At 40.2% G+C, this 15,594-nt stretch overlaps 1 protein-coding gene across 3 annotated transcripts in view; it reads right to left on the bottom strand.

Annotated features, from left to right (window-relative positions):
- Nucleotides 1-8,369: 8,369 nt before the first annotated feature.
- The window catches only part of Gtf2e1 (general transcription factor IIE subunit 1), a 32,021-nt gene continuing 24,796 nt past the window's right edge, over nt 8,370-15,594 (bottom strand). For all 3 annotated transcript variants that reach the window (XM_045147159.1, XM_045147158.1, XM_045147160.1), the window contains exons 4-5: nt 13,983-14,221; nt 8,370-9,948 (exon numbers count right to left, since the gene is read on the bottom strand). In XM_045147159.1, the coding sequence (XP_045003094.1) occupies nt 9,524-9,948; nt 13,983-14,221 (664 nt within the window). In that variant the 3' untranslated portion in view covers nt 8,370-9,523. The remainder of the gene's footprint in view (nt 9,949-13,982; nt 14,222-15,594) is intronic.

Below are 15,594 nucleotides of genomic sequence, written 5' to 3' on the forward strand. Positions count from 1 at the left end.
GCCCTTAGCCCTTTATGGCTTCTGAGAATAAGGAGCGCAGGCACAAAACAAGCCTGGTTTTAGCGAGGAAAGGTGGCATTCCGGTCAGAAATGTGTGAGAGACGCCAGCAGCCATTAAGTATAATACTAAGGTTACCTGTGTTGCTCTTGCTCAAGAATATATATAGCCTTGGGCTGGAGAGACAGCTCAGGGTTAAGGCGCTTGCCTGCAAAACCAAAGGACCCTGGTTCGATTCCCCAGGACCCAGGTAAAACAGATGCTCAAAGTGGCGCATGTGTCTGGAGTTCGTTTGCAGTGGCTGGAGGCCCTGACACACCCTTTCTTTCTTTCTTTCTTTCTTTCTTTCTTTCTTTCTTTCTTTCTTTCTTTCTTTCTTCCTTTCTTTCTCTCTCTCTCTCTCCCTCTTTCTCTCAAATAAATCAAAATATTTTTTTTAAATAAGGAATATATATATATATATATATATATATATATATATATATATATGGCCCTGACTGGAGCTGTCCAAAGAAATAAACAACGCAAGCTACAATTGTGATCTATTTATGCAGTTTTCAATGTTCTACTTCAAAAGAAGAAAAAACAGATAAAGCCATGCTTAATAGTATATTTTTAAAAAATATACTTTTTTAAAAAAATGCAAGCAACATAAAAATTATGATAGATATATTTCCATGCTGAGTTCAAAAGTCAGTACATATTATATGGTTACAGCACATCTCAATTTGAATGAGATGCATTTCAAGTATCCACTGGCCACATGGGACTAGTGACTACCTTATTATACAGTGCAGCCTCAGAATTCTCCTTTCCATAAACATCAGAGCTAATGACTCCCAGAACTGAAGCTTCTAGATTTCTAGCTGTGCCCTAGAAGCTATATGCCAGCACCCCCTGCTGATAATCCTGGAGACATAGCCCTAGGTACCATGAATCATAAGTGAACATAATTAACTAATTAAGAACATAATTAGCTAATTTGCAATTCAGACAACAACAAAACTGATGAGCCTTGGTGCAGAAAAAGGCCATGTTCCCATAGTGCTAATCCATCTTTCCATCCATCCAACATCTATTGAGAGCCTTTTTTTCTACCAGAAATTATTCTATATACTACTATCTTGCCCTCTAGAGACTTCTAGTCTTTTAGGGGAGGAGCCGATAGACATAAATAGTAAATTCATTTCGATTTTTAATTTAAGTTTATAATAAAATTGGAAAGAGCCAGGCGTGGTGGTGCACGCCTTTAATCCCAGCACTCGGGAGGCAGAGGTAGGCGGATTGCCGTGAGTTCAAGGCCACCCTGAGACTCCATCGTGAAGTCCAGGTTAGCCTGGGCTAGAGTGAGACCCTACCTCGGGAAAAAAAAAAAAAAATTAAATTGGAAAGTATAATAGCAAATAGAAGATTCATTTAGATAAGGAAGACAGAAAGACCTGGCTTCTTGAAGGTAGTATTTATGTTTAAGAATGAAGTAACACAAGAAAAAATGGAGAAAAGTGTTTTATACAGAAAATATAGTTAGGCAAAGATCTAAGGCAAGAATAAGTTGGCCTAATTGAGAGTATTTGATAAAGAAAATAGTAAGAGAAGAGCTGGAGGGATGGCTTCAGTTAAGCTGCTTGCCTGCAAAGCCTAAGGACCCAGGTTTGATTCTCCAGATCCCACAGAAGCCAGATGCACAAGATGGCATATGCATTTGGAATTTGTTTGCAGTGGCTAGAGGTCCTGGCACGCCCATTCTCTCTCTCCCCTTTCCTCCTCTCTCTGTCTCTGATAAATAAATAAAATATAGTATTTTAAGAAAATAGTAAGAAAAGCAGATTGCTCAGGGCTGGACCACGTAGGAACTATTGGAAAGGGTAAGAGGTCTGGATGTTATTCAAAGAAAAGTCCGTGAAAGATTTTGAGGAGGGAGTAAAGGGACAACTAGTTTACAGTTTTGTTTGCTTCTGACCCTGCTGCGTTCGGGAATGGCTGAAGTCTTGTGTGTATGGTGTGGAAGGGGGGAGACTGATTGAGTGTCTGCGACAGCAGCCAAGGGGAGAGCTGACATGGCTGAGGACAACAGGATGGCAGTTATGGAAGGAATGAGGTCATATTGACCATGTTTTCAATTCATCAGCCAGTCCTGTCAGCTCTACCTTCAAAATTGGGTTACATAAATTAGATTTTATTTTGAGTCTGACCAGACTAGCTGACAAATTTGATGTGGAATGAAAAAAAAAAAAAAAAAAGGCATAGTCAACTGATAAAATTTTTGATTTAACCTTGTAGTAAAAAGGTGACCATTTACTCAACCCAAACAAACTCCTTTCTCTTCTTCCCAGACAGAAATCTATAGGAACTGTCTTATCCAAAGATACCAAATCCCATTAACTCTTATCTCTTCAGCCTTTTAAAACCAACAAGCAAGCAAACAAACAAGCAAACAAAATATATTATTTGACAGAGAAAGTGGGAGAGATATTGAGAGAGAGAGAGAGAGAGAATGGGCACGCCAGGGTCCCCAACCACTGCAAACAAACTCCAGACACATGCGCCCCCTTGTGCAACCAGCTAATGTGGGTCCTGGGGAACTGAACCTAGGTCCTTTGGCTTTGCAGGCAAATGCCTTAACTACTAAGCCATCCCTCCAGCCCTCTTCAGCCCTTAAAAAATATATTTTTATTTATTTGAGAGAAAGGGGCAGATAGACAGACACAGAGAATGGACGTGCCAGGGCCTCCAGATGCTGCAAACGAACATCAAATTATCACCTTGTATATCTGGCTTATGTGGGTACTGGGGAATTGAACCTGAGTCTTTTGGCATTGCAAGCAATCACCTTAATTTCTAAGCCATCTCTTCAGCCCTCTTCAGCCTTTTAAATCTGTCTCCACCTTCCAAATTACTCACCAAGGCTAAATGGCTTAGTAATTTCAGTCTTCAACTCTAATCCAGTAACAGTCCAACAAACATTGTTTTTTGGCCAACATCCCCCAACTATCTTTTTGAAGAGCACTTTGCCCGTATCTGTTGAAATGTAAACTGGGCATGTCTTGCTGTGACTTGGACAAATTGCCCCTAAAGGTTTGTGTGTGGTGGGGCTGAGGTAGAGGAACATATAAAGAGTTAGGCCACTGGGGCCACAGAAGGGACTCAGGCTGGTTTCTCAGTGAGTCCTTGCAAGAGTAAGCAAGTCCGCCTCATGGACTTGCCTCTTTCCTTTCCATGTCCTGGCTACTATGGTGTGTGGTCAGGTGGACCCTCACTGGAGGCAAAGCACATAGAGGGGCCTGATCTCTGAAAACTCTGATAAACCTCTTTCTTCCTCAGAAAGTACCCAGCCTTGGCTTTTGGTTATAGCAACACAAAACGGACTAATAATATGCCCTTTGGCTATTTCTCGTTTATGATTCTCTTTTATAGAATAAGCAAGAGAATGAAAACATAAGAATATAACTAGTCATCAATAAAGGAGTTGCTACATAAATATTTTAAGATGCTACATAAAGCTTATTCTTATAAAAGCGAATGGTAATGTGCATATGATTCCATTCACATAAAAATGAAATACAGTACACCTGTGGGCAGGGTCTAAAGGCCTAGAAAAAATGTCTGAATGATATACAAACTGTCAACAATGGCTTCTTCATAACAGGAAATAGGGATGGGCCGAATAGTTTTCACTAATTATTTTTTCTTCTTACTGGGTGAATTTAAAAACAATACATTTATGTAACAGCAAAAACGTACAACTGACTTGTATGCCTTAATGTGATTCAAGAATCTGGCACTCGCCCTCTTTCCAGACTAATTTCACACTTACTTACATTGGGTAGGCGATAATGTACTTGTATGATATATTCGTGGGTTGGTGGCTGAAACTGGGTCATGCACTAAGGTCTGCCAGCTTCCACAAGAGGAATAGGAAAGGCTGGTACACGGACGAGAGCTAAATTCTTTCTGAAGAGGCTCGCGTATCTGTTCTGCCCTTAAGGGCATGTCAGGATTAGTTAATTCCTTCGCCTCTTCAAAGGAAGATTTCATGACTCCCCTTCTCAACCCATTTTGGTTTTATAGGATTTAAGAGTATCTGTACTTACCTTGTTCAGTTCATTTTACTTCTTTCACAGGAGGAAAAATACCAATATAAATAGTCAGAAAACACATGTGAAATCTCTCGGTAAAACAAAATGCAAAACAAATAGTAAAGTCATACCAATTGCTAAAATCTATAATGATTTCTTCTCTCTTTGCTGGAAACATAACCTAGGACCTCACTCATGCTAGGCAATTGCTGTGTCGCTGAGGTCACTCCCAGTACTTGGGTCTTTTGGTCAATTCCTAGTTCTTGTCATTAAACTTGAAAATAAAGGGGTGGGGGGATACACATCTAAGTCTTTTGATTGTGGTCCTGGCTGGGCATCTCAACAGAACCGGCTGGTAGAAGAAAATGAACTCCCTTCCTGATCTCGTCCAGTTCTCCTAAACAAGAGGGCAGTGTTAGAAAATACACAGTTACTTCTCCCTAACCCTCAGATGACTAGAAGTGCCTTGGAAAGGTGCAAAAAGGGAATCCTAATTGGATGTTGTCTATGCTGTGGTGCCACGTTCTCAATCCCAGACTGGCCCTGACACCAGTCCCTTAACTAAGATGCCCTTCGCCTGATCTGAACTGTGGCCTCGAGGACACTTGCGTGGAGGAGATGCAGAAACACGCGGGACAGTGTCTTCACCCCCACATAGGGCTCAGACGGCAGATCAAAGCGCCATTGCACCAATACCAGCTGAGTGAACCAGCGCGTTGATTGGCGTTGCTTACAGGAACTCTGTTGAGCCTCCAAAGCAGCCACTTGGACGGGGCTGTCTGGGTCAAGGTTTACCCCTCCAATGCTCCTCCCTCAGCCTCGTGGTGAGGGGCTCGCTGACAGCATGAGACCCCAGAGCAGCAGTGCCGAGACATCGCACCCCACCCTGAGGTTCCCCACAGCCGCTTCCAGCTCCTTATCCCTTGTCCTGGTGGAGTATGGGGCCACAGAGCAGCATTTCAGCGGGGCTCACTGTACCGGGACTACCCCCGCAGATGCTCCTCTCTCAGACTTGGGGTGAGGGCTTACTTGCAGAGCATGGAGTATCCAAAGCCACCTTCTGACAAAACTCACTGTTCCATGATCTTTTACTCCCTACACACACACACACACACATACACACACACACACACACCCTCTCTCCCCCTGACGTCACAAGACCTTGTGCATTATTGCATACAGATAACACAGTAGGTGCCTGAGATCTCAGATGGGGACCTATGACCCTCCCCAGCCTTCTCTGGGGAGTTGCCCCAACTGCTTTTGATATGGCTGGAAATGGCTGTTCACTGCTGTCAACGTGGAGGAGTGAGCCATGCAACAATTGCGACAGCCTATCGGAAGGCATTCTTGTCATTGGGCTTCATTTGAACGTTAATTGCCTCCGTAGAACCAGTGCTAGAGGACGTCTTGGGGACCCTAGTACGACCAGCCCTCTCTTGGTTGACAGCTGAGAAACGGACTCACCCTCTTACGTGATCAGAAAAGAGCATCACAAGTAGCTAAGTGCTAGGACTTGTATCTGGTCCCCCGACTTCCAAACCATGTAAGATGGGATATTTTCTTTTCCTCACTTAAACTGAGTATTTCTTAAGATGTTTTGCCCCCTCTCCAACACACACAAGAGTGAGGCTTCGAAATAAGCAAAAAGCTTCAAGTCAAGAGCAGATCACAAGAAAGCAGTCTTCCTCTAGGCAGAGTTATGGGACAGGCTGGTATATCCTCTTATTTTGGGGACAGTACCAGTGCTTTTATTTTCTTCTTTTTCTTTCTTCTTTTCTTTTTCTTTTCGGTTTTTCAAGGTAGGGTCTCACTCTAGCCCAGGCTAACCCGGAATTCACTATGTAGTCTCAGAGCAGCCTCGAACTCACGGCGATCCTCCTACTTCTGCCTCCTGAGTACTGGGATTAAAGGTGTGCGCTACCACACCTGGCTACAAGTGCCTTTTTTTCAGTGCAATAGGGAAAGAAAAATGTTCTTTTTAAAGTCAGTTAACTTCCCATGCTGACTCCTAGAAGTTGGGAGGAAGAGGGCGCCTTGGTTAGGAAAATAGATTGATGAGAGCCCTCTTGCATACCCCAGGAGCTTTCAAGACAACTCTCTGAAAGAAGTAGGAATAAAACAAAGAGCTATAAAACACCAATTTTATCTAACACATTTAGAACTTCATGAGGTCTCCAGGAAGGGAGATGGGGACAAGGATGGCAGACCACTTCTTGGGCTGAAATCTGTGTGAATGGCAAAATGTTTCTTCTAAAAATAAGGATATAGGGCTGGAGAGATGGCTTAGCGGTTAAGCACTTGCCTGTGAAGCCTAATGACCCCGGTTCGAGGCTCGGTTCCCCAGGTCCTATGTTAGCCAGATGCACAAGGGGGCGCACGTGTCTGGCGTTCGTTTGCAGTGGCTAGAGGCCCTGGCGCACCCATTCTCTCTCTCTCCCTCTATCTGTCTTTCTCTCTGTGTCTGTCACTCGCAAATAAATAAATAAAAAATGAACAAAAAATATTTAAAAATAAGGATATAAGGTGCTCATTCCAACCTTAAACCCTGATGTAGTACTGACAGAAAAAAGAAAGAAAGAAAGAAAAAGACCCTTCTCACTGCCTCGCTTGCTCATTATGATAAATCCCAGTGACGATCTAACACAGACTATGTTGATGGCACTGGAAAGGACCCAGTCAAATGGTGCAGTGTAGAGATGTGGAACTCCAGGTGGCAGGGTGGTAAACAAAAGACTATAAGCTCTTTGCTCCAGCCTCACACCCCCAAATAACAGTGGTTTCCCCCAAAGAAATGACATTGGAAGTAGTCTCTACCAGGCTAGGAAAAGAGCTCCATTTATATCTTAAAGGACAGTGGGAAAGTTGGGATGCGTGGATGGCTGACGCTTGAGTTATAATGAAACTGTCAAGCACATTCAGAGCTGTTGAGTTCCTGACCACCCTTTATGACAGGCTGTGGTGGTGACGCCTCTTGAGGTCACTCTTTACATTATAACTACATGCATTTGCCGCCTTCGTGTGCATCGACCTCACCAGAGGTTCCAAGGCTAAAAGTTGGCACAGCTTTCATTTTTGGTCCTTCTGTCATTAACTGGCTACCCTTACCAAATCCCCGTGCAACCTCAGACAACACTGTCTGATAAAGTTAATACCAACCTCTACTGAACTTTATTAGACATGCTATTGAGATATATAGATAACAGTCAACCTTTACATATTAAATTGTGTTTGATGGGATGAACTCAGGATCTAAAATAACAAACAAAAGAACTGTAACTAAAATTCTGAGTATTGACCTAATAAGTTTGCTTTTGTCATTCTATTTCTATAGGCAATTTCTACATGAAGTTCAATAACCATCTACATGATTTTTTTTTTCCAAAATGGGCATCTCTATTCTATTAGAACACACTGAGAACACTATAAATGTCATTCCCAATACCTCCCACACATACACACCCCACCTCACAAATTCGTTATAAAAGATTAGTTAGAAGTACAAATAGCACTGTAAGCCAACTGTGTTTTCCTTTGTATACACTCTAACTCCACCCCCCCCCCCCACTGGAGAAAAACCTGAAACCTTTCCTAAAAAACATTTTGTGGGCATCTTTTCTTCTTGATACATTCTTTTTAGTGATTCTGTGCTTTGTGGGAAAATATGTAATTCTTGATTAATGCACATTTAGTGAGTATATCCATCTCTCTATTCCCTTTCAAATATGACTGTCATGATTGCCCTATCTGTATTTCTGTTTGCATTTGTGACATTTTCCCCTAACACAACTATATACTCATGCATCCAAAGCAAAGAACATGTAGTCTATACCTTAACCATGTTTGAAAATATTAACAACTGGTTATTATTTTATTTAAATTAACTTTTTCTAGAACTATGGTAGTTTTAAAAACAATGTTTAAAAGCTGAGCAGTCCCATGTATACAAGGTACATATGTATCTGGCAACTTATTGCCAGAAAAAATTTAGATGACATATAAGTATATTTATATTAAATGACATGGCTAATAGAAGTCTTTAATGTTTTTAATAGGAAGAGTATACCTATTTTAATTATGCCCTAGGATGTTACAGAGCTAGAAATTAACAAGTTTCAGCCAGTATAAAATAGATTGTTAATATTCAGTTACCATACAATCCAGGTAAATGAATCATCACTCTGTACAAGGCTCAGATACTCTAAAATGCTTGCTTAACTTCACACATGTACTATAAATGATAAACAATTAAAAATTACAATGTAATCATTACAATAAGAAATGCAACAGGCATATATCTTTCTATAAAAGTCCTTTATTTTTCAAGTACTATCTTTAGGAATAATACCATGCTACATATCAGAACACTAAATAAACTAAGTTCCTTGAGGTTACAATGTTCAACAATGTACTAGATGCACTAAAATGCTATGACAAGAATCAAAAAGGAGACTAAGACAAGCTTTCAGTGATGCTTAGGAAGAGAGTGTAAGGGGAGCAGCAGCAGCCAGGATCCTACGCTGATTTTGGCTGGAGTGCTCTCCTTACTTTATAGCGCTGACAGGAGGTCCATAGAACAAGCAGAGGAAAACAGGACGAATCCCAGCTTCATATGAAAGATTTCCAAGTCACAGTCAACTCAGGCAGTTGTAAAGCATTGTTCCCAATGCTCTTATCTTCAATCCTTTTACATAGATTTCTTGTCCTCTGCGCATGTTTTCTTAATTTCTTCATAAGGGTATATATCAAGCCTACGTTATTTTCTATCACTCAAAATATAAACCAAAAGGCATGAAGCAAAACAACAGAACCCACCAATCTGATTAGTTCTAAAGACCCGAATTCTGCTGGTTTAGAAATCAATCCTCAGATTCTGGCCTATCTACCTCTCCTACACAAATGCTTATTCCTTTTACATACTGAACCGAAGCTTAATTTCAGGGAAAGATGAAGTCTTAGGGTTTTCTCCCTAAACACTAATTTGTCTCTTGGTGAGCTGCTTTAGTTGGCAGCAATATAACGAACTATTTCAAATACTTGTTCAAAACAGAAAAAAAATAAATAAATAAAAGAAGCCATTAGTGAGCTACTGTAATTTCTCATAGAAGGCTTCGTCTGTAGGCAGGAAGGAAAAATTAACCCTAATGACACCCCTAACACATTTCAGAAGGAGGAAAATGTGTCTTCAACGACAAAGGAAAAAACAGACAAGAAAATACAGTAACATGTTAATACTTTAGTAGGAAGGAAACAAATGCTTATAACCAATCTTCCTTTCAGGAACGTTTCTGGCATAAAACCCAAGCTTTCTTTCCAATTAATTCTTTTATGTTAGGTTAACAGATGCTTGACATCAAGAAAGATGGAAAGCCAATTAAATACTTTTTCAAAGGTGGGGAGTTTCTTTTTGAGATGAACATTACAGAAAGGAGGAAGAGGAAGGGGAAGCTTACTCAAAGAGGTCCTCAAACATGCGCTGGCCCATTGCTATGTAAGCTTCCTTCTCCTCTGGTGTCATCTGGGCCACCAGCTCTGGCCGCTGGCTCACATCGCTGTAGGAGAATGGACGGCCAGCCACCATGACAGTGGGGTCATCCGCAACTTCCTCAAACTCCTCATCTTCATCATCCTCTTCCCCAGGATGGGCAGTCACTGCTGCCGGACGGGGCGGAGAGTCGTCATCTGACTCACTGGTCTCGCTCTCCGAGTCACTGCCATTGGCAGCAGTCGCTGGAGCGGCTGCCCCCACTGAGCCCGCGGTGGCAGAGGAAGTCTTCTTCTCGTGGATGAGGAGAGCCCGCATGACCTCCTCATTGTCATCGGGCCCGGCCCGGCCTTCCTCACGCTCCTTAAATGTGTCCATATCTATGCCACCTGGGGGTTAAAACCCAGAAAGTCAAGACCCTTAAATTCAAAAAGTATTCCTTTGCAACTAGTGAAATATGCATTTTAGTGGGTTATGTTTAAATAGATAATAATTCACTGGTTCCATTTTCTGAGCTGCTGTTTCACAAAATCCCCAAAATGTTTTAACAAACTGAAACTTCAGTGACAATGATTAAGTGCATGAAGTTTACAGGTAATATAGCATGGGTGTGAGTTCTGCGTTTTCCATGTGCAAGCTATACTACCTTGAGCAAGTCGTTTGAACGCCAAACCTTAGTAGGGCAATAGAAGGGCCTATCTTCTAAGCATCTGGATGAGCCATACGAAGTACGTCTGTGGAGGGCTACGTGCAGCGCGGGCATCACAGAGTCGAGCACAGCCCCTCACCTTGCTCCGGGTGACCACCCACCACCTTACAGCGGCCTACAAGGTCTGGCCTCACCGGGAACCCCTCCCAACCACCAAATTCTTACCTGTCCTCCCTCTTCCTCATTGTGCTGTAGCTACAGCAGTCTCCCAGGTATTCCTTGTAGCCTAAGATGCAGCCCTACCTCAGGGCATTTGTATTGTCTGTGCGCCCTGCCTAATTCTTCTTCTTCTAGGTATGCTTACAACTAACTCCCTTATGTCTTTTGTCTTTACTCAAATGTCACCTTACCAAGGCTGTTTTTCCCTCACAGAACTCATTTTTCAACATAACTTAGGTTTATTGTCTTTGTCATCCCCTTTCCAAGGATGCAGTGTCTACCACTTGTCTGTCTCTCTCTCTTTTGATTCCTCATGTGTCAGGCATCTAGATAATACCTGCCATTCAGTTAGGCACTGAATCATTGTTTGATGAATGAATAGATAAATACCAGTTTTATTTTCCCAAAGCAAACTGTATATTCTGAATTCATTATAAAAAGGTATCTAATTTCAGGAATAAATTTTCTCTTACCACACCCATATCATTTTATGTAAAATGCAAATAAAACATTCAGGAGAGACATTTGCATTTTGTATTCTGATAATACCACACATATGGCCCTTTTAAACATGCAAAAAAGATTAAAGGTGGTACATGGAGCCAGGCTCCTGGATTAATACCAATATTTATTAGCTGTGTCATTTTGGTGAAAACATACCATCTTTCTCTGTTTCATTTTTCTCAAATACAGTAAGGGAAAAAAATAATAGTATTTGCTTTGCTAAGTTTTATGGCACTTAAGTGAATGTGAAGTGTTTAGAATGGGCCCCTTTCCTTCAAGAGGCTCAGAAAACAGTCAATTCTGAGTAAAGTGAAATCATCTCCTCATTAACATATCTAAACACATTAGTTAGACATTTTAGAAAAAACAGAATTCCTTAATGAGAAATCAGGCAGGTAAAAGAAAAAAAAAAAAGGAGGTCAGAGGAAAAAAAGGCTTATGATAACATGGATGTCAAAATGAAAATTTAATCAAATTTAACTACTTCAAAACACTGCTAAAGGCAAATAGCTTCCTAGAACCTTTTCTGCCAAGACAGTATTCCAACAGTGAAAGGCAAGGAATGCATGTGTCTCTAGGACAAAAACTGTTTCTAAAGAATGTTCCAAATAGTTTGAAGTTAGTACAAAGTCATAGGAGACACAAATTCATTTCATAAAGTAATGAAGATACATGTAACAGATTTCTGACAAAGATCAGGCGGTCAGGAGAAAAAAGAATTGCTTTGCTATAGATTAAGACAAAAAAAAAAAACAAGGATAAATAAGTTTATGTCTGGATATAAAGTAGGAACAGCAGTTCTAGGAGCAGTCATATTTAATAGCTATAAATTACAAAGAAGATGCATACTATCAAACAAGTTCACTGATACTGCTAAGCAATTCTGGGGGCTGAACAGCCAAGATATACAGAAAAATATAAAAAGAACTGAAGATTGCCTAAAGCTAGCATATTTTTACATAGGAAAAGTAAAAGAAAATCTTCTTACAGAAAAATATTCCAAATTATATTGAAAGAAATGGTCCAAGTTATCAGATACAGAACCGGACATGCTTTTAATGTTACTGGCCTTAACATATTTCCAGGGTCAAAGCCACAATCAAAATGTCAGGTAAAAACCAAAAGATACTGGAAACAAGACTCAAATCATTAATTATCTGTATATAAACAATATACATCATTCTAGTCTCATGTAAAGTATATTAGAATTGGAGATTGTCTGGAAAACAAAAACTATGGATGCAAATGGCTAGGAAAGAAGATTAATCAAGTAGATTCCAACGGAATGAAGATATAATTGAAATCTATAGTCAGAAAGATATCAAAATAACTTGATGTTTGAGGAACAGTAAATATGGAATAAATAGCATTCACTTCCTAATTCATTGGCTACAACATGTTTAACATCATGATATTTTATAAAGACAAGTCCAAATTTGTATATCTAAATAAATTTTACCCAATACTATGGAGAAAACTTGAGGAGACTAGATGACTGAAGACTCAGATAGATCTATTCTAGCAATTGCAAATCTCAAATGTTAAAGTTATGAGCTTAACTGTGCATAATATTGAATAATAATAATAATAATTTTATCTTATTTAGTCTTGTTTCTAAGTTCAAAGAAGAGAAGATTTTACTGCTTCATGAACATGAATGAAGCCAAGTTGGGGAAAAATATATATAACTTTAAGTACGAAATAACCTAGAATAACTTATATCAAAATACCTAAACATAGGGCTGGAGACATGGTACTGCCTGCAAAGTCTAAGAAGCTGGGTTTGATTCTTCAGTACCCACGTAAAGCCAGATGCACAAGGTGGTGCATGAATTTGGAGTTCATTTGCAGTAGCTAAAGGCTGTGGTGTTCCCCTCCCTCCCTCTTTCCCTTCCTTTCTCTCTCTCCTTGCAAATAAATAAGATAGCTCAGTGGTTAAGGTACTTGCCTGTGAAGCCTAAGGACCCAGGTTCACTTTCCTAGTGCCCACCGAAAGCAATGCAGATATACAAGGTGGCGCATGCAGCTGCAGTTCATTTTCCAGTGGCTAGAGGCCCTTGTGTATCCATTCTCTCTCTTCCTATCTGCCTCTCTCTCTCTCAAATAAGTAAATAATAAAATGTAACAAGACATGAAAAAAATTTTAAAAATAACATAGCAAGTTAATTAGTGAGGAGGAAGGAGGATGAAGTATGGTGGTCAGGAAAATTTTTTCTGACTGGAATCAAGCTATCAAAGAGAATTATACTAGAGGAATTGTCTGCTGATAACACAACTACCTCAAACTCCATCTTGTTTTCACAATTTCTAGTATACACAACATACTAACTGTAAGTTGAAACAAAGAAAAGAGGTTAGGAAAAAGCCCAAAACAAGTGACTTTTCAATAACTGGCTATTCTTCAGCATTGAAGATCCTCACTGAAGTGGCATGCTGATGACAAAATCTAGCCAGAGGTACAGACACTCCTTGTCACCCCTCTTGCCCATTTCTTAGTAGCCTTTGTCCATCTTTAGCCTCCTATATTATCATCAAAGTCTCAGTCCAGTAACCTAAATTAGAAATTAAACAGTAAAATCTTTCAGTTCTTAAACTTGTGAAAGTTATTATGCAATTCAACCCTTTCTGACTCATAGATTTCCAAAATCTTCTAGAACAAATTTCTATCAATGATGTGAGGAGGCTCAATTCTTAAGTATGTGGAATCTTTGTATATACATTTTTCAGGTAGCAAAAGCTATTTATTTTAACTGTTACCAGGAAATAACATACCAATAATACTTTTCTAGGATGTGAAGAAAAAGACATGGCAATATTTCAGATCTTAAGACAGAGATTTAAGAGGGTGTTTTGACTGAGCTGAAGAACAATGCAAGCGTGTTGGCGAGTTTTCATGCCACTGCTCAAGTTCTTTTTTCCTTACATACTGCAAGTCACGGTGCTGGGAACAGTTACACAGAGTTATCACCAAGACTGACCCAGGCATTTCCCCACAAGTTCATTTTCCTTCCACTGAACCCAAAACATATTCATCTTACTGACTCCTCTTACCTTCCTTCATCTCTTCAGAACCATATGCCCCCTGAACAGTGCTCTCTCTCAACCAAATGGGTCTCTCTTTGGCAGCTTTCCCCTCCAGCGAGGAGCGAACGTCTTCTTGGTCGTCCATACTGATGACAACGTTCTGAGTGTACAAGTCCTCGTAGGAGGGGCCTTTGCTGGTCCACGCTTCCCGGTGGTGCCCGCCTGCCAGGCCAGCAGCTCCAGGAGCAGTAGCTGCACGGTCCTTGCTACACAAAGATTAAAGAACAGGAAGAAGCACAACTAAGGCCTGGGCTTTGGAAAGGACAGCTAGAGAGGCATTACTGTGCAGTGCAAACCAGAGCTACCAGGCCCCAGCATCCAGCTTTAACCGCTCTGCGAAATCCCTTCTGTAATTTAGTGTGAAAGATGGATGGACTGGAACATCATACTTACTTCTCAAGTTCCTCAAACCCTACACCCTGCAGCATATATGAATGACTAAGGTCTTATAGATTGATGTATTTCAGTAAATTTATCTAGGGGAGGGAAAGACTGTAGTGACATAGTTTACTTAATGATACTTATCTGGCAAAACGAACAGTTCCCAGGAACATCTTCTGTGAGAATTTTGTTTAAAAACAAAACAAAATAAAGCATGCTGTATCTTTGAACTATACATACATATATACATACATACATACATATATATATATACATATATACATACACACACACACATATATATTTTTTTTCTCAGTTCAACCCAAAATAATCCAGACTGGCTTTGTGTGAACCATGGAAGATTTAGAAAAGTATTTTACAGAGCCAGACCTCAACTTAGCATTAACATTTGCCTTCTGCCACTCACCAAATAAGGCATAGCCCTCTGCATAGATCACCCTCTTTTTCTTTTAAGCTGCATTTTTCTATGTGTACCCATGCTAATAATCTGTCCCCAGCCACTTCCTACCGTACACAGATGACATGCCTCACATGCTACGTCATCACTCCAGCCCAGAACACTACTTTTAAAACGTCTTTCCTTCTGTTATAGAAATTCAAGGTGGATTTCATTTCAGACATCTAAAATTGGACAAGTCAAGCAACCTCAAACTTTTAAAAGATACTTTTCACCACAGAGAACTGACTCTACCTTCACATAACCCTAATCACCAGCCAATGTGATGTGACACACACATACAGACTCACTCTTTCTGTGCATTTAGTATTTTTCTTATGGCAGTAATATAACTGAAGATGACCAAAACAGTAATTCATTCTTGAATCTTTTTAAATTAAGAAAGTTTAGGACTTTCAAAAGATGTAACTCAAATCATAGGTAAGAGATAAATATTATTTCAAAACTATTTTGTTTGTGGAGTAGGCAATGCTGGCAAAAGAAGCCAGAGGCTCATATATGCTAGGCATGTGCTCTACCTGTGAGCTACACATACTAACCTTTCAAAACAAAACTTAAAAGACCCTTAAGAAGAATACTGAGAGATGATGGGAAAGGGAAGACTACAGGCAAGAAATTCCTTCAGAAAGATAAGAACTTTTTTTTGGTTTATTGAGGTAGGGTCTCACTTTAGCCCAGGCTGACCTGGAATTCACTATGTGGCCTCAGGGTGGCCTTGAA

The sequence above is a fragment of the Jaculus jaculus genome, chromosome 4, assembly GCF_020740685.1.
Source record: "Jaculus jaculus isolate mJacJac1 chromosome 4, mJacJac1.mat.Y.cur, whole genome shotgun sequence".
Classification (NCBI taxonomy): domain Eukaryota; kingdom Metazoa; phylum Chordata; class Mammalia; order Rodentia; family Dipodidae; genus Jaculus; species Jaculus jaculus.